General features: G+C 44.0%; 1 protein-coding gene across 1 annotated transcript; it reads right to left on the bottom strand.

Moving 5' to 3' along the window:
- Positions 1-70: 70 nt before the first annotated feature.
- rbm7 (RNA binding motif protein 7) lies at positions 71-3,399 on the bottom strand. Its single transcript, XM_064985059.1, has 5 exons — positions 3,210-3,399; positions 2,730-2,892; positions 2,544-2,625; positions 2,314-2,416; positions 71-2,058 (listed from the first exon to the last, which is right to left on the bottom strand). The coding sequence occupies exons 1-5, from the start codon at positions 3,300-3,302 to the stop codon at positions 1,675-1,677; spliced, it is 825 nt and encodes a 274-aa protein (XP_064841131.1). The 5' UTR covers positions 3,303-3,399; the 3' UTR covers positions 71-1,674.
- Between the last annotated feature and the right edge of the window lie 16,019 nt (positions 3,400-19,418).

The following is a 19,418-nucleotide window of genomic DNA, read 5'->3' as shown; positions in this document are numbered from 1 at the left end:
CCATTTGTGTCAACATTCCATTGATATTTTCATAGTAATGCTTTTCCTGTAAACAGAAGGGCACAAAAGGTGTGTGGACAAATGTTTATGCTAATATTTCATAAAAAGATCTAGTTTCACATGTACATGGAATCTGTTGGGTATCTTACAATACTATTCTCAAATTAATAAAAAGACGCATGTAAAATAAATTTTCCATTTAACGTACCAATCTAAAAACCAGTCCATTTTCAGCCTACTGAGTAACACGGAACCCAAACCGGCTGAGCTTGTGCGCCATCGTGCATAAATTTATTTTGTTCCCCTACACCAAACGCGATCACGACACGCAGGTTAAAATATCAAAACAAACTCTGAACTTATTACATTAATTTGGGGACAGGTCAAAAACCATTAAACATGTATGGCAATTTAGCTAGTTAGCTTCCACTTGCTAGGTAATTTGTCCTGGGATATAAACATTGAGTAGTTATTTTACCTGAAATGCACAAGGACCTGTACTCCTACAATTGATCCACACATAAAATAGCCAACCGAATCATTTCTTCATCTCTCCTCCTTCCAGGCCTTTTCATCTTTGAACATATGTTGATTGGCATCTAAACTTTCATAGTATTACAATGACGACCGGCATAACAGTTAGTCTTTCAATCACCCACGTGGATATTTTTATTTTACCAGACAAGTCAGTGAAGAACAAATTCTTATTTTCTGTGACGGCCTAGGAACAGTGGGTTAACTGCCTGTTCAGGGGCAGAACGACAGATTTGTATCTTGTCAGCTCGGGGGTTTGAACTTGCAACCTTCCGGTTACTAGTCCAACCACTGGGCTACCCTGCCACCCCAATGATATAACCAATGAGGAGATGGCATATGGGTACCTGCTTCTATAAACCAATGAGGAGATGGGAGAGGCAGGACTTTCAGCACGATCTGTGTCAGAAATAGAAAGGAGTTCTATTTTAGCCCTTGGCATCGCAGACGCTCGTTGGCACGCGCGAGCAGTGTGGGTGCAATAATTGAATAACACAATTTCTAAATTTATTTTGCAGCGCACGCGATGTGTCCGGTCTGGTCAGCATGTAAGTGTTGCTGGTTGAATTAGATTACACAGCTGAAACATGTCAAAAAAATTCCCAAACTTTTTTTTTACTGAATACCTGAGCAATTTCCCACTAAAAACAGTTGAGCACCATATCTTGTATAAAAGGAATTGTTCACAGCAATACCAATACTTGACAAACACAGCAAATCTTTTCAAACAAACCCTGCCTTCAAAAGGCTATAACTACTAGGGTAGAATGATGTAACAATTCCCCAGGGGACGGTACAAAAATCTATTTCATCTCTAATTAATTTTTTTTTTTTAAATCACAGTAAAACAATTGTGGAAAACCTCACAAGTAAATTTAAAATAACCAATCAATATTTTGTTTACTGGGACACAGTCCAGTGCATTTAAATATTTTCAATATCATCCTAAACATATGACTAACAAATTGTAAAAAATGAAAATGCATTTCGAGCATGAAAATGTTTCTCTCAATATAAATTCATAATTCTGTTTTGATTAGGATTTACACCGAGTATGTGACAAATCTGTAAAATACTCAAAATGTCCTTTAAAAAAAGTGAAAAATATTCACAATTCTGTTCTTAAATTCCCATAGTGCTTCAGTATCGTCTCCACCGGCCATCTCTGGAGCCGTCCCTCCACCTGTCATCTCTGCTACGGTTGCCTCCGCTGCTCCCACTCCTGTCGTCATGGTTATAGTGTTCACCTCGCTGGTCATCTCGCTGGCTGCGGTGGTGGCGGTTGGAGCCAGTGTCATCAGAGCCTCCTGGGTACCGCTGGTCCCTGCCGTAGTGGCTGCTGCTGTCCTGCTGGTACCCCTGCCTGTTGCCTCGCTGTGAGGGGCTGTCCAGTTGCCAGGACCCACCACCCCCACCACTCTGTGGCTGTAGCTGTTGTGGTGGTGGCTGCCCCAGAAGACCAGCTGGGAAGCATCCATTCACCCCCTGGAGCTGCTGCATCTGGAGCTGCCACATGTTGTTCATCTGTTGAAAGGGACCAAAGAGCATCACTTTTACTGATCCATGTAGACTGGTTAAATGTTCATGACACAGTCCACATAGTTATGTCGTCAAGTTTGCCTTATGCACAGGATACACATGGAACACAGTACAATGAAATGCTTACTTGCAGGTTCACACAACAATGTGACATAAGTGTCACTCTACTGGAGATGAGGACAATGTGTAATTGAATGGCTTGACAAGCGTAATGGTCAGTGTGGATGGCGGTAAGCTCACCATGGCCTGTCTCTGCAGACTATCAGGAGAGGAGAAGGACCTCTGGATATGCTGAGAGGGTGAAAATGATGGGGAGCCCATCTGGTCTGGGCTCTTGTCAAACCTGCACAAGAAACATGGCATTCCATATCAACTACAGAGGAATAAAGAAGCTATTGATGACCAAAAACATCCCCTACATATGCATACGAACATTGTTTTGTAGGAATTTGCATTATGTTGCAACATACCTGCCCGCAGCCCCATGTGGATTGGGAGTATTCACAGGGCTTTGATTCTGAGAGTGCCCTGGACTGTTAATGTGACTGCTTCCTGTAAATATGTATTGAAATAATGACAGTTCAGTTGCAGGAAGACCCAAATTATCCATTAGCTAGTCAATTCACATGACTTGTAAGGGGTTTACATTAGTTTACCTGCTCTGAACTGTACTTTGAGAGTCCTTCCGAATAGAGTTTCCCCATTGAGCAGGTTCATGCCATAGGGTACGGACACCTCATGTTTGAAACAGACAAATCCAAACGCTTTCTGTTTTCCATCATTGTCTTTTGGGATTTTCACTTTGAACAGAGGTCCTGCCTGCATCAAAGAGAAAACACAGAACAGACGATGGAGAACACAACAGTCAAATTGAAAAGCAGCCCTTAGTCGTCGTTCGATAGATCAGCGCTAGATATGTGTTCGCTAATATAGATACCGAGCTAACGTCTTTGCTGCAAAAGAGTACCTAGTTAGCTAAGAATGAAGGAACTATATTGATCTGGATGGCTAGATAATTACGGCCCAGAATCTTTCTGGACATAATTGTTTGTTGAATACTGAGAAAGTATCGCAAATAATTTAGCTAGCTAACGGTAGATATCGTATCGTAGGGAGCTAATTCAAAGCTACTGCACCTGTAAAAATAGCTCGAATAAAAGTTCCTCCGTCACTTTTGGATCCAAATTTCCAACAAAGAGAGTCCTGTCTGTTTCATCCGCTACTCCCATCTCGTTTTAATTATGCCTAATGCACTTTATCGGGATGCAAATTTGTAAACAAATTACAATGCTTCGATTTTTAAACAGGAGGTCCGTGGTACGGCAGTAAAGCAAAACTGACGTAATTCCTTAGCTGGAATTGCAATAACCATCTTGTTTTACGACATATGCTCTTGCGCTCCAGTAAAAAAAAAAAAGGACATGCCATCAAATAACATGTCATTAGTTTAGTATACGAGCTTGGCCCCCATTAGTACTGAATGTTACAATATGCTGATCAGTAACAAATCAAATTTTATTTGTCACATACACATGGTTAGCAGATGTTAATGCTAGTGTAGCGAAATGCTTGTGCTTCTATTTCCGACAATGCAGTAATAACCAACAAGTAATCTAACTAACAATTCCAAAACTACTGTCTTATACACAGTGTAAGGGGATAAAGAATATGTACATAAAGATATATGAATGAGTGATGGTACAGAGCAGCATAGGCAAGATACAGTAGATGGTATCGAGTACAGTATATACATATGAGATGAGTATGTAAACAAAGTGGCATAGTTAAAGTGGCTAGTGATACATGTATTACATAAGAATGTAGTAGATGATATAGAGTACAGTATATACGTATACATATGAGATGAATAATGTAGGGTATGTAAACATTATATTAGGTAGCATTGTTTAAAGTGGCTAGTGATATATTTTACATAATTTCCCATCAATTCCCATTTTTAAAGTGGCTGGAGTTGAGTCAGTGTGTTGGCAGCAGCCACTCAATGTTAGTGGTTGCTGTTTAACAGTCTGATGGCCTTGAGATAGAAGCTGTTTTTCAGTCTCTCGGTCCCATCTTTGATGCACCTGTACTGACCTCGCCTTCTGGATGATAGCGGGGTGAACAGGCAGTGGCTCGGGTGGGTGTTGTCCTTGATGATCTTTATGGCCTTCCTGTAACATCGGGTGGTGTAGGTGTCCTGGAGGGCAGGTAGTTTGCCCCCGGTGATGCGTTGTGCAGACCTCACTACCCTCTGGAGAGCCTTACGGTTGTGGGCGGAGCAGTTGCCGTACCAGGCGGCGATACAGCCCGCCAGAATGCTCTTGATTGTGCATCTGTAGAAGTTTGTGAGTGCTTTTGGTGACAAGCCGAATTTCTTCAGCCTCCTGAGGTTGAAGAGGCGCTGCTGCAGGCGCTGCAGACGATGCAGACGATGCTGTCTGTGTGAGTGGACCAATTCAGTTTCTTTGTGATGTGTATGCCGAGGAACTTAAAACTTACTACCCTCTCCACTACTGTTCCATCGATGTGGATAGGGGGGTGTTCCCTCTGCTGTTTCCTGAAGTCCACAATCATCTCCTTAGTTTTGTTGACGTTGAGTGTGAGGTTATTTTCCTGACACCACACTCCGAGGGCCCTCACCTCCTCCCTGTAGGCCGTCTCGTCGTTGTTGGTAATCAAGCCTACCACTGTTGTGTCGTCCGCAAACTTGATGATTGAGTTGGAGGCGTGCGTGGCAACGCAGTCGTGGGTGAACAGGGAGTACAGGAGAGGGCTCAGAACGCACCCTTGTGGGGCCCCAGTGTTGAGGATCAGCGGGGTGGAGATGTTGTTGCCTACCCTCACCACCTGGGGGCGGCCCGTCAGGAAGTCCAGTACCCAGTTGCACAGGGTGTGGTCGAGACCCAGGGTCTCGAGCTTGATGACAAGCTTGGAGGGTACTCTGGTGTTAAATGCCGAGCTGTAGTCAATGAACAGCATTCTCACATAGGTATTCCTCTTGTCCAGATGGGTTAGGGCAGTGTGCAGTGTGGTTGAGATTGCATCGTCTGTGGACCTATTTAGGCGGTAAGCAAATTGGAGTGGGTCTAGGGTGTCAGGTAGGGTGGAGGTGATATGGTCCTTGACTAGTCTCTCAAAGCACTTCATGATGACGGAAGTGAGTCGTTTAGCTCAGTTACCTTAGCTTTCTTGGGAACAGGAACAATGGTGGCCCTCTTGAAGCATGTGGGAACAGCAGACTGGTATAGGGATTGATTGAATATGTCCGTAAACACACCAGCCAGCTGGTCTGCGACTGCTCTGAGGGCGCGGCTGGGGATGCCGTCTGGGCCTGCAGCCTTGCGAGGGTTAACACGTTTAAATGTTTTACTCACCTCGGCTGCAGTGAAGGAGAGTCCGCATGTTTTCGTTGCAGGCCGTGTCAGTGGCACTGTATTGTCCTCAAAGCGGGCAAAAAAGTTATTTAGTCTGCCTGGGAGCAAGACATCCTGGTCCATGACTGGGCTGGTTTTCTTCTTGTAGTCCGTGATTGACTGTAGACCCTGCCACATACCTCTTGTGTCTGAGCCGTTGAATTGAGATTCTACTTTGTCTCTATACTGACGCTTAGCTTGTTTGATAGCCTTGCGGAGGGAATAGCTGCACTGTTTGTATTCGGTCATGTTACCAGTCACCTTGCCCTGATTAAAAGCAGTGGTTCGCGCTTTCAGTTTCACGCGAATGCTGCCATCAATCCACGGTTTCTGGTCAGGGAATGTTTTAATCGTTGCTATGGGAACAACATCTTCAACGCATGTTCTAATGCACTCGCACACCGAATCAGCGTATTCGTCAATGTGGTTGTCTGACGCAATACGAAACATATCCCAGTCCACGTGATGGAAGCAGTCTTGGAGTGTGGAATCAGCTTGGTTGGACCAGCTGTGGACAGACCTCAGCGTGGGAGCTTCTTGTTTTAGTTTCTGTCTGTAGGCAGGGATCAGCAAAATGGAGTCGTGTTCAGCTTTTCCGAAAGGAGGGCGGGGCAGGGCCTTACAGTATATGCGTCGCGGAAGTTAGAATAACAATGATCCAAGGTTTTGCCAGCCCTGGTTGCGCAATCGATATGCTGATACAATTTAGGGAGTCTTGTTTTCTGATTAGCCTTGTTAAAATCCCCAGCTACAATGAATGCAGCCTCAGGATGTATGATTCCTGTTTGCAAAGAGTCAAATAAAGTTCGTTCAGAGCCATCGATGTGTCTGCTTGGGGGGGAATATATACAGCTGTGATTATAATCGAAGAGAATTTTCTTGGTAGATAATGTAGTCGACATTTGATTGTGAGGAATTCTAAATCAGGTGAACAGAAGGATTTGAGTTCCTGTATGTTTCTGTGATCACACCACGTCTCGTTAGCCATAAGGCATACGCCCCCGCCCCTCTTCTTACCAGAAAGATGTTTGTTTCTCTCGGCGCGATGCGTGGAGAAACCCGCTGGCTGCACCGCCTCCGATAGCGTCTCTCCAGTGAGCCATGTTTCCGTGAAGCAAAGAACGTTATAGTCTCAGATGTCCCTCTGGAATGCTACCCTTGCTCGGATTTCATCAACCTTGTTGTCAAGAGACTGGACATTGGCGAGAAGAATGCTAGGGAGTGGTGCACGATGTGCCCGTCTCCGGAGTCTGACCAGAAGACCGCCTCGTTTCCCTCTTTTACGGAGTCGTTTTTTTGGGTCGCCGGGCTGGGATCCATTCCGTTGTCCTGCTTGAAAGGCAGAACACAGGATCCGCTTCGCGAAAGTCATATTCTTGGTCGTACTGATGGTGAGTTGACGCTGATCTTATATTCAGTAGTTCTTCTCGACTGTATGTAATGAAACCTAAGATGACCTGGGGTACTAATGTAAGAAATAACACGTAAAAAAAAAAAAAACTGCATAGTTTCCTAGGAACGCGAAGCGAGGCGGCCATCTCTGTTAATAGTGAAAAAAGTAGCCTTGGTGAGAGCTTTCGTTTTTAAATTATCAGCTCAAATGTTTACCATGCAAGGATTCCTGAGGCTCCCTAGACCTGCTACCTTATCCCAGAACTGCTGTTTCAACCCTCTCTCGCACCTGCTGTCTCGTCCTCTGAATGCTTGACAATGAAAAGTCAACTGACATTTACTCCTGAGGTGTTGACCTCGCAGTGTTGCCAACTCCTCAGTAAGGAAAGTAGCTATTGGCTGTCCTAAAAGTCAATAAATGACATTATCACCGAATTTGTATAATTGTCCATGTGCATTTAGTTGTGATGGACACTGTAGGAGAGAGGAATAACGTAGTGGGAGAGACAAAAATGTGAGTAAAAAACACCCTAGATATGTTTAGAACTACAAATGAGCAAGCTGCAGAGTGGCACACACAGCGAATAAGAACCATATATTTGAGGCCATACTCCTCCTTCTGCACTTTATGGACCCCATTGTTAATCCCCGTCATAACAGAGGCATTGTCAGTCCCCATCCCCAGGAGTTACTCTTTTTTAAGACAACACTTATCGTGGAAAGTCACAACAACACGGGCTATAGATTTGGCATCTCCTCCCTCCAACTCAACAAGCCCCAGAAATGTTGATACAATTGTCTGCTTGGTATCACTAAAGTACCTTATCACAACCCCCAGGTACTTAGAAACACTTACATCCGTGGACTCATTGAGGAGGAGGCGGAAACGCTGGTCACCCACATGTGCAACCAACTTCTTCAGAAAGTATGGTGCTAGTGTAACAGTATAGCACCCATCGTGCCACAAAAGCCACGGCCCTTGCAGAGCAAGGGGAACAACTACTTCAGGTCTCAGAGCCAGTGATGTCACTGATTGAAAAGCTATTAGCGCGCACCACCGCTAACTAGCTAGCCATTTCACATCGGTTACACTAGAACACCATTAATCATTTCTGTGCACTTTGTCCTGTGCATTTTGAAGTGGATAGCAGCAGTGGAGTCTGAGAAAGCAGCTCTACATGCTTCTCCAATGTGATCACATGCCAGCATGGAACCGTGTTCAGCGATAGCTAATGTCATGGTGGCCTCAGCCTTTTTTGCAGAGTCAATTTTTTTTAACCATAAATGGCAGCTTGTTTTGGGTGGAACTGTTATAAGGCTTTGCCTTTTGAGTATGTTTTTGAGTTGTCATGTGTTTTTCTACATCACTAAGTTTGGCGTAGAAATCAGCCTTACAATACAGGCAGTATGCCCGTGTATCATCTCCAATAAACGGCTTAAACCAGCCTTTGAATTCAGGGTTTGATTCCCACTCCTTTCTGTATTTTTGAGTGTACAGTTTAGACTGAGACATGATGAGCTAGCCAGCTAGATGTCTTATGTCACAAGAGAGGCACACACACAGTGGACAAGGTGAGTAAGTGACTGAGGCTATGTGAGTCAAATGCAGTGATTTATTTTTGTGTAGTGATTTATTTATGTAGTGATTTATTTATTTTAGACAAAGAATATTTTACATCTACATCCCACCCTGAATGTAAGCCAGGGCGGGATCAGCCAGTGGCATGCACGATTCATTTGCAGTCTGGACACGAATGGGTGAACATCTCCTGCTCTGACTGTAGCTGGGAGGGACTGCTGCACGAGGACTGGGCCGGCCCACGGCAGCACCCGCTGCTCTTTGAGAAGAGGAAGAATGATAAGTGCTTTCACGTCTGTCTCCAAAAGTCTCCAATAACACCAGAAAAAGTCGCTAGTCAATCTTTTTGAAAATGTGTCGCTAGAGGGGTCTGAATACTTGCTAAATATATGACAAAGTCGCTAAGTTGGCAACACTGTTGACATGTTGCACCCTTTATAACCACTGTGATTATTATTTCACCCTGCTGGTCATCTATGAATGTTTGAACAGCTTGAAGAATGATCTAGCCGTAATGGCCATGGGCTCTTATAATCTCCACCGGCACAGCCAGAAGAGGAATGGCCACCCTTCAGAGCCTGATTCCTCTCTAGGTTTCTTACTCGGTTTATTCCTTTCCATGGAGTTTTTCCTTGCCACCGAGCTTCTACATCTGCATTGCTTGCTCTTTGGGGATTTAGGCTGGGTTTCTGTATAAGCACTTTGTGACATCTGCTGATGTTAAAATGGGCTTTATAAATACATTTGATTAATTGATGCTGTGGCAAAGTAGGACTACTTTCCCCAGCTGTCTGATGTGCCGTGGGCAAGGTGTGAACCCAATCCCCTGGTGATAACCCAGCCTGGCCTCAGAGTCATACGAAAAATACTTTATGACAGCTTGACGGCTCCAAAATGTAAGACACTTACTAATGGTCTAGTTGAGAGAGAGAAACTCCGTGACCGTCTAGCAATCTAAGGGTTTCATGTTTGTGTCGCATCGGGGGAATCAAATAAAATGTTATTTGTCACATGCATCGTAAACAAAAGGTGTAGACTAACAGTGAAATGCTTACTTCCAGAACATTTTCCAACAATGCAGCGTTAAGATAAAGATACAAAATTAAGTAAAAAAATAGAAATGGCAACATGATGAATAAATACACAGTGAATACAACTGTAGCATTTTAGCTAACCCTTCTTCTAAACTTAACCCAATTCACCTAACCTGCTACGTAAATTCACCTAATCTAACTCATTTTAGTTTCCCTAACCTTGCACATAAATTGTCCTATCCTTTTTTGTTAGTGTAACGGTTTTCTGTAGGCGAAGGAGAGTCGGACCAAAATGCAGCGTGTAGATTGTATCCATGTTTAATCAAAAAAACGTAACACGAATCTAAATACAAATACTACAAAAACAAGAACGTAATGTAAATAACGAAAACTGAAACAGCCTATACTTATGTAAACTAACACAGCGACAGGAGCAAGGACACTAAGGACAATCACCCACGAAACACACAAAGATTATGGCTACCTAAATATGGTTCCCAATCAGAGACAACGATAATCACCTGACTCTGATTGAGAACCGCCTCAGGCAGCCATAGACTATGCTATACACCCCACACAACCCCAAGACGAAACACACCACAAATAAACCCATGTCACACCCTGGCCTGACCCAATAAATGAAGATAAACATAATAAATATAGACCAGGGCGTGACAGAACCCCCCCCTAAGGTGCGGACTCCCGGACGCACATCAAAACAATAGGGAGGGTCCGGGTGGGCGTCTGTCCATGGTGGCGGCTCCGGCGCGGGACGTGGAACCCACTCTATAACTGTCTTTGTCCCCCCTCCTCGCATCCTAGGATAGTCCACCTTCGCCGCCGACCATGGCCTAGTAGTCCTCACCCAGAATCCCACTGGACTGAGGGGCAGCTCGGAACTGAGGGGCAGCTCGGGACAGAGGGGCAGCTCGGGACAGAGGGGCAGCTCGGGACAGAGGGGCAGCTCGGGACAGAGGGGAAGCTCGGGACAGAGGGGAAGCTCGGGACAGAGGGGAAGCTCGGGACAGAGGGGAAGCTCAGCACTGAGAGGAAGCTCGGGACTGAGAGGAAGCCCAGCACTGAGAGGAAGCCCAGCACTGAGAGGAACCTCAGCCAGGTATTTGGATCCGGCAGATCCTGGCTGGTTGACAGTTCTGGCAGATCCTAGCTGACTGGCAGATCTGGAAGAGTCTGGTTGACTGGCAGATCTGGAAGAGTCTGGCTGACTGGCAGATCTGGAAGAGTCTGGCTGACTGGCAGATCTGGAAGAGTCTGGCGGCTTCTTGCAGACTGACAGCTCTGGCGGCTTCTTGCAGACTGACAGCTCTGGCTGCTCCATGCAGACTGGCAGCTCCTTGCAGACTGACAGCTCCTTGCAGACTGACAGCTCTTTGCAGACTGACAGCTCCTTGCAAACTGACAGCTCCTTGCAAACTGACAGCTCCTTGCAAACTGACAGCTCCTTGTAGACTGGCAGTTCCTTGCAGACTGACAGCTCCATGCAGACTGGCAGCTCTGGCTGCTCCATGCAGACTGACAGCTCCATGCAGACTGGCAGTTCCGGCTGTTCCATGAAGACTGACAGCTCTGGCTGCTCCATGTAGACTGACAGCTCTGGCTGCTCCATGTAGACTGACAGCTCTGGCTGCTCCATGCAGACTGACAGCTCTGGCTGCTCCATGCAGACTGACAGTTCTGGCTGCTCCATGTAGACTGACAGCTCGGGCTGCGCTAAACAGGCGGGAGACTCCAGCAGCGCAGGATAGGAGAAAGGCTCCGACAGCGCTGAACAGGCGGGAGACTCCAGCAGCGCAGGAGAGGAGGAAGGCTCTGGCTGCGCTAAACAGGCGGGAGACTCCGGCAGCGCTGAAGAGGAGAAAGGCTCCGGTAGCGCTGAACAGGCGGGAGGTTCCGGCAGCGCAGGAGAGGAGGAAGGCTCTGGCTGCGCTAAACAGACGGGAGACTCCAGCAGCGCAGGAGAGGCGAGGCGCACAGTAGGTCTGATGCGTGGTGCTGGCACTGGTGGTACTGGGCCGAGGACACACACAGGAAGCCTGGTTCGGGGAGCTGCCACCGGAGGGCTGGGGTGTGGAGGTGTTACTGGGTAGACCGGACCGTGCAGGCGGACTGGAGCTCTTGAGCACCGAGCCTGCCCAACTTTACCTGGCTCGATGCCCTCTCTAGCCCGGCCAATACGAGGAGCTGGTATATACCGCACCGGGCTTTGCACCCGCACTGGAGACACTGTGCGCTCCACAGCATAACACGGTGCCTGCCCGGTCTCTTTAGCCCCCCGTTAAGCACAGGAAGTTTGCGCAGGTCTCCTACCTGGCGTAGCCATACTCCCTGTGAGCCTCGCCCCAAGATATTTTTGGGGCTGACTCTCGGGCTTCCTTCCGCGCTGCCGTGCTTGCTTCGCCATTCTCCTATAACCTTCTTTGCACTGCTCCAGTGAATCCCAGGCGGGCTCCGGCACTCTCCCTGGGTCGACCGCCCACCTGTCTATTTCCTCCCAAGTAGTGTAGTCCCGATAGTGTTGCTCCTGCTGCTGCTGTTGCTTCTCCTCATACCAAAGCCTCTCAGCTCTCGCCGCCTCCAGTTCTTCTTTGTGGCGGCGATATTCTCCAGGCTGATCCCAGGGTCCTTCTCCAAACAATTCGTCCTCCCATGTCGATACCTCCTTTTGTTGCTCCTTGGGGTGGCTACACTCCCCTGGTTTAGCCCAGGGTCCTCTCCCGTCGAGGATTTCCTCCCAAGTCCAAAAGTCCTTTTTACGCTGTTTCTCCTGTGGCTCCTGCCTGTTGACACGTTGCTTGGTCCGTTTGTGGTGGGTGATTCTGTAACGGTTTTCTGTAGGCGAAGGAGAGTCGGACCAAAATGCAGCGTGTAGATTGCGATCCATGTTTAATCAAAAAACGTAACACGAATCTAAATACAAATACAACAAAAACAAGAACGTAATGAACATAACGAAAACCGAAAAAGCCTATACTTATGTAAACTAACACAGCGACAGGTACAAGGACACTAAGGACAATCACCCACGAAACACACAAAGAATATGGCTACCTAAATATGGTTCCCAATCAGAGACAACGATAATCACCTGACTCTGATTGAGAACCGCCTCAGGCAGCCATAGACTATGCTATACACCCCACACAACCCCAAGATGAAACACACCACAAATAAACCCATGTCACACCCTCGCCTGACCCAATAAATGAAGATAAACATAATAAATATTGACCAGGGCGTGACAGTTAGTTCACCTAACCACCAACCTAAATTCTCCCCCTAATTGCCCTTTGTGGTAAAGCAACAAGGAACCTGGTCTCAGTGAAAGATGTAAAATACTATACAAACCCAAGATTCATTAAAATAATCAAACTTGTATGCTATTGTACGACCGGTTAAGACATATGATAATTTACGTCCTCTAATTTATATGATATTGTGAGACCGCTATTCTATTAAGCATGTAACGTAACATATTTATCATCATCATTTTTGGCTCCCGAGTGGCTCAGCGGTCTTAGGCACTGCATCTCAGTGTATGAGGTGACACTACAGACCCTGGTTTGATTCCAGGCTATCTCACAACTGGCCGTGATTGGGAGTCCCATAAGGCGGTGCACAATTGACCCAGCGCTGTTAGGGTTTGGTCGGGGTAGGCCGTCATTTAAAATAAGAATTTGTTCTTAAAACCTCTCTATGGTAGGGGGCAATATTTTCACCTCCCAATGAAAAGCTTGCCCAAAGTAAACTGCCTGTTACTCAGGCTCAGAAGTTGGATATGCATATAATTGGTAGATTTGGATAGAAAACACTCTAAAGTTTCCAAAACTGTTAAAATAATGTCTGTGAGTATCCATTGACTGCTTAAACAGTATCCAATTACTTAGGACTTTTTGTGGCTTCCACTTCCTATGGCTTCCACTAGATGTCAACAGTCTTTAGAAATTGTTTCAGGCTTGTATTCTGAAAAAATGAGGGAGTAAGATATAGTATCCAATGACTTAGGACTTAGATTGCACTTCCCATGGCTTCCACTAGATGTCAACAGTCTTTAGAAATTGTTTCAGGCTTGTATTCTGAAAAAAATGAGGGAGTAAGACCACTCTGAGTGGATAGTTGAAAGTCCCCAGACCTGTTTCGTGCACGCGACCTAGAGCGCGCCTTTCTTGTTTTTCTTTTATATTGACGAAGCTATTGTCCGGGTTGAAATATTATTATTAATATTATGACTAAAAACAACCTGGGGATTGATTATAAACATCGTTTGACATAGTTCTATGAACTTTACTGATACTTTTGGGATTTTTCGTCTGCCTGTTGTGACGGCCTTTGACCCTGTGGATTACTGAATAAAATACGCCAACAAAACGTAGGTTTTTGGATATAAAGAGGGACTTTATTGAACAAAACTAATATTTATTGTGTAACTGGGAGTCTTGTGAGTGCAACCATATGAAGATCATCAAAGGTAAGTGATTAATTTTATTGCTATTTCTGACTTTTGTAACTCCTCTACTTGGCTGGTAACTGTTTGTAATGATTTGTGTGCTGGGCGCTGTCCTCAGATAATCGCATGGTATGCTTTCGCCATAAAGCCTTTTTGAAATCTGACACAGCGGTTGGATTAACAAGAAGTTAATCTTTAAACTGATGAATAACACTTGTATGTTTTATGAATTTTATTTTGAGTATTTCTGTTTTTGAATTTGGTGCTCTGCAATTTCACTAGATGTTGGCCAGGTGGGACACTAGCATCCCACATACCCTAGAGAGGTTTTAACTGACTTGCCAGGTTAAATAAAGGTTAAATAAATAAAATACTAAATGAAGAATTAACGGTTTACATATAGAATATTACGACTTGCCATGAGACCACATTGCATAACTTCCTCTGGGGTTCTCTGACATTTCCTGCAGCAAGTAGCCTATCCTTACTAACAGCTCTATAGAGTAGAGAAGGTGATGATTCAGACAAGCTGTAATAGTGTGCCCTCCTCCAACTGTGTGTATAGGTCTCCTCATCCCCCTGGAAGTCGATGTGCATGCTGATAAGAATTTCCTGTACAAGTACATGCCACAGTCCGGTGCATGCGATCGGATCACTGACTCAAGCACCCTGTGAGGTATGCCCCTGGCCTTGTGGTGATGACAACATCATTATAGCGTTGAGGTCAAATGGGCCGTGTGAAAAGCTTGACTTCCACTCTAATCAGATGGCACTTGAACTGTGTGTGGCTGCTATATTAATTAGATTGATTAAAAGTCTAATGATTTCCCCCATGCTTGGAGAAATCCCATAGAGATTGTGATTGAGGCTGTGCATGAGGACCACACTGTAAAGATAAGAGGGACTCTTTTGAAGGCTGTTCTTTTTCCTGCTTTCATGGTCCATGAGGCAGAATTATTTATAGGATACCCACTATTAGGTCTATTTAACTAGGCAGAGAGTGTTTGTGAAATGTGCTGTACAGTAAATGTTCTATCTTCTAGGAATTAGTGAATCAAATAAACATGTCATGTAATCTGTATGATTTATTTATGTCATTTTCACAGTATTTATGGCTATCATTCATAATGTGGCAATAAAATCTATAGTTTAATACTAAAATCATCAATTCTTTTTACAGCCCAGTTTGTTATGGGCATCACGTGTCGTGTACAGTATAGGGTAGTTAACACTTGATGTATCGGCACTTTCACATTAAATATTTATGATTTCAAATGCAGCACATTTTTGACAGCTGACAACAATAAATCTATACCATAAAACCACACCTGCGCAGCAATGCACTCTGATGACTAAGGCACATGAATCTATTTTTTGACCCAGAATAGTTATTAACCCATATCGCTCCCTGATGCCTTTTCCCTTTTTATAGCGTTGGATAGAATTCAGGAGCGCACTAAGGAACAGCAGTTCCACAGAACTAGTGGACTTAAAGCAGAAACAGATGAAAATAGGCATGAAATGGAGTAAAGTCGGGAACAACAAGAGAACAGGCTGAGCTAGTGAGGGAGACCGAGCAGAAAGAGTCGCTTTGAGTAAGAAAAAAATGAAGAGATGCTGAAAGAAAACAAAGTTTGCGCTGAGCCCTTTTTATTTCACGAATACATCTGCTTAGTAGACTTTCTCCATGGTATTTTGGATGAAACCTAAATCTTGTCATATTTCAGATTCATAATATGAAACACCAATTGGGATTGCTCTCTATTCAAGTGGAATAGTATTATTTTGTAACAGGAGGGAGTTAACCCATTGATTTCTCTCCAGAGTGGCAGCAGATGGCAGTGTTGTTCTGATGATCGACTGCATCCCTATGTAGAACACACTGGTTTGATTTGCTTGCTGTATGTAACAAGGGCATATCCTACTGTTGAGCTTTTGTAAAAGCAAAAAAGAGAAAGAAAAAACAATCTTAGTGGAAAGAGAAATATTCACTTTTGAGTCTGGCCTGAGTGTACCTGGATTCTACTTCTATTTCGTAGACGATCTCATTCGTACAAAACACAGCGATAGATAGTGGAACTGACCAATAATGCAATGCAGATAGGGATTGAATATATTGGAACGACAACATTGTGTCAATGTTGAAAAAGGATGCTACATTGTGTCATACAAGTAGCTTCGGAAATTGGAAACTGTTCAGCTAATTATTCTCAGAATGACATCATGGTATATTTAACTATGTAAATATAAATACTTGTTGCATGCAAGATGCGTTCACTTAGTAAACACCCACAGTTACAGTATATGCCTCATCTCCTGTCTCGCTATGGTAAGATACATTTACATGTTGACCCTAGCTGTATTTCTCATCTTAATCTAGTAAACACAGCATATAACAAGCACTTTTTAATAATTAAGGAGACACCTAAGTGTATTGATAGATTGTAATGTTGGCATTGCATTTATTGTAAGAGAACTGAAATGTCAAAATGTTACACACTTAGCATGATTATCACTGGCCACTTTGGTTTCTGTTTCTGCCCCCATATATTGGAGCTTGCATTATTTTTGATTGAAGTGAATAACTTGACCAAAGGGGAATATCGCTCTGGGGCAAGATGGGAGTGAATGAGCATTCAAAAAAGTGAGATGCAACGACCAGGCCAGCCCAAGAACTAGGCGACTAGCCTGTGGTGAAATCACATATGGGTTTTGTTCCTCCACATTAGTCCCCCCATCCTGGAAGGAAGCGACTGTTGCTGTGTCGATACACTGGTGGCTGGTCTCATGCCTTGGCCCTCGCCTCTGGCTCAATTTATCCATCCTTTCATTCATTAATATTCATATTTCATGTGGAATGAAGTGATTTGAGATCATTAAATGAACATGAGAATTTGTCGGATGACACTTTAATTAAGCCATCCCTCAGGTGGAGCATGACATCATCAAGAGGCTTCCCGTTCAATGCGCTCAGCTCCCTCTTTCACTGCTTTATTTTACATCTCCTGCACTCTGACTGGCCAGTCTAGTCTGAGATGGTTTTGAATGGTTTTAGATGGCACTGAGAGGGTGTGGATCAATCATACTTAATTCAATAGAGTGGCAGAGCCTTGCACTTTTGGTACACTTCATTCAAATGTCAGAAATTATTCAGTAATAGACTGTATTTACGGAGGGTGATTTTGTGTACATATATGGATATAAGTGCTGTGTGTACTGCAGTGGTGTAAAAATACTTTAAAAAACTACTTAAGCAGGTTTTTGGGAATCTGTATTTTACTTTGCTTTTAATATTTTTGGCAACTTTTACTTTTACTTCACTACATTCGGAAAGAAAATAATGTACTTTTCACTCCATACATTTTCCCTGACAACCAAAAGTCCTCTTTACATTTTGAATTCTTAGCAAGACAAGAAGATGGTCCAATTTATGCACTTATCAAGAGAACATCCCCGGTAATCCCTATTGCCACTGATCTGGCGGGCTCACTAACCACACTTGCTTCATTTGTAAATTATGTCTGAGTGTTGGAGTGTGGCCCTGGCTAGAACTTCCTGTCTGAATAGCTTAATATAAGGAATTTGAAATCGTTTATACTTTCACATTCACAGGTGAAGTCGGAAGTTTGCATACACTTAGGTTGGAGTCACTAAAACTCCTTTTTTTCAACCACTCCACAAATTTCTTGTTAACAAACTATAGTTTTTGCAAGTCGGTTAGGACATCTACTTTGTGCATGACACAAGTTCATTTTTCCAACAATTGTTTACAGACAGATTATTTCACTTATAACGAACTCAATGCATCACAATTCCAGTGGGTCAGAAGTTTACATACACTAGGTTTACTGTGCCTTTAAACAGCTTGGAAAAGTCCAGAAAATTATGTCATAACTTTAGAAGCTTCTGATATGCTAATTGACATCATTTGAGTCAATTGGAGGTGTACCTGTGGATGTATTTCAAGGCCTACCTTCAAACGCAGTGCCTCTTTGCTTGACATCATAGGAAAATCAAAAGAAATCAGCCAAGACCTCAGACAAAAAATATGTAGACCTCCACAAGTATGGTTCATCATTGAGAGCAATTTCCAAATGCCTGAAAGAACCACGTTCATCTGTACAAACAATAGTACACAAGTATGGACACCATGGGACCACGCACCCATCATACTGCTCAGGAAGGAGATGCGTTCTGTCTCCTAGAGATGAACATACTTTGGTGCGATAAGTGCAAATCAATCCCAGAACAAGAACAGCAAAGGACCTTGTGAAAATGCTGGAGGAAACGGGTACAAAAGTATCTATATCCACAGTGAAATGAGTCCTATATCGACATAACCTGAAAGGCCGCTCAGCATGGATGAAGCCACTGCTCTGCTCCATAACCGCCATAAAAAAGCCAGACTACGGTTTGCAACTGCACATGGGGACTAAGATCGTACTTTTTGGATCGTACTTTTCTGGTCTGATGAAACAATAATAGAACTATTTGGCCATAATGACTATTGTTATGTTTGTAGGAAAAGGGAGAAGCTTGCAAGCCGAAGAACACCATCCCAACCGTGAAGCACGGGGGTGGCAACATCATGTTGTGTGGGTACTTTGCTACAGGAGGGACTGGTGCACTTCATAAAATAGATGGCATCACGAGGTCAGGAAAATTACGTGGACATATTGAAGCAACATCTCAAGACATCAGTCAGGAAGTTAAAGCTTGGTCGAAAAATGGGTCTTCCAAATGGACAATGACCCCAAGCATAATTCCAAAGTTGTGGCAAAATGGCTTAAGGGCAACAAAGTCCAGGTATTGGAGTGGTCATCATAAAGCGCTGACCTCAATCCAATAGAAAATTTGTGGGCAGATCTGAAAAGGCATGTGCGAGCAAGGAGGCCTACAAACCTGACTCAGTTTCACCTGCTCTGTCAGGAGGAATGGGACAAAATGGACCCAACTTTTTGTTGGAATCTTGTGGAAGGCTACCTGAAATGTTTGACCCAAGTTAAACAATTTGAAGGCAATGCTACCAAATACTAATTGAGCGTATGTAAAAATGTATGACCTACTGGGAATGTGATGAAAGAAGTAAAAGCTTAAATAAATAATTCTCTCTACTATTAGTCTGACATTTCACATTCTTTGTTACGACAAATGAGTGAGGAGGTGTGGAGTCAGGCGCAGAGAGCAAAAGATGTGGGAAAAAACACGCTTTAATGTCCCGGAAAAATAACATGAACAAAAGTAGGAAAACAAATGATCAGAAATATTAACGGACAGCGTGAAACCCAAAATACAAACAAAATACACTCAAACATAGAACAGACGAACAAACCCGCACGAAACAGAAGCGGGCTGAACAAACTATATATAACCCTACCCTAACAACCAAACAAGAAACAGGTGATAACAATCAGACAAAACCAAAGGAACACAGAACAACGGATCGGTGATAGCTAGTAGAC

The sequence above is a fragment of the Oncorhynchus masou genome, chromosome 13 (assembly GCF_036934945.1).
Source record: "Oncorhynchus masou masou isolate Uvic2021 chromosome 13, UVic_Omas_1.1, whole genome shotgun sequence".
Taxonomy (NCBI): Eukaryota; Metazoa; Chordata; class Actinopteri; order Salmoniformes; family Salmonidae; genus Oncorhynchus; species Oncorhynchus masou.
The sequence above is the reverse complement of the archived record's forward strand: the minus strand, read 5'-3'. Positions and strand labels throughout refer to the sequence as shown.

Excerpts from the sequence above, each read along its gene's own strand:
- rbm7 (XM_064985059.1), bottom strand. The coding sequence starts at position 3,302 with ATGGGAGTAGCGGATGAAACAGACAGGACTCTCTTTGTTGGAAATTTG. Across the intron at positions 2,417-2,543 it reads CCACATGGGGCTGCGGGCAG|GTTTGACAAGAGCCCAGACC; the intron begins GTATGTTGCAAC and ends TTTCTTGTGCAG. Across the intron at positions 2,059-2,313 it reads GTCTGCAGAGACAGGCCATG|ATGAACAACATGTGGCAGCT; the intron begins GTGAGCTTACCG and ends CCCTTTCAACAG.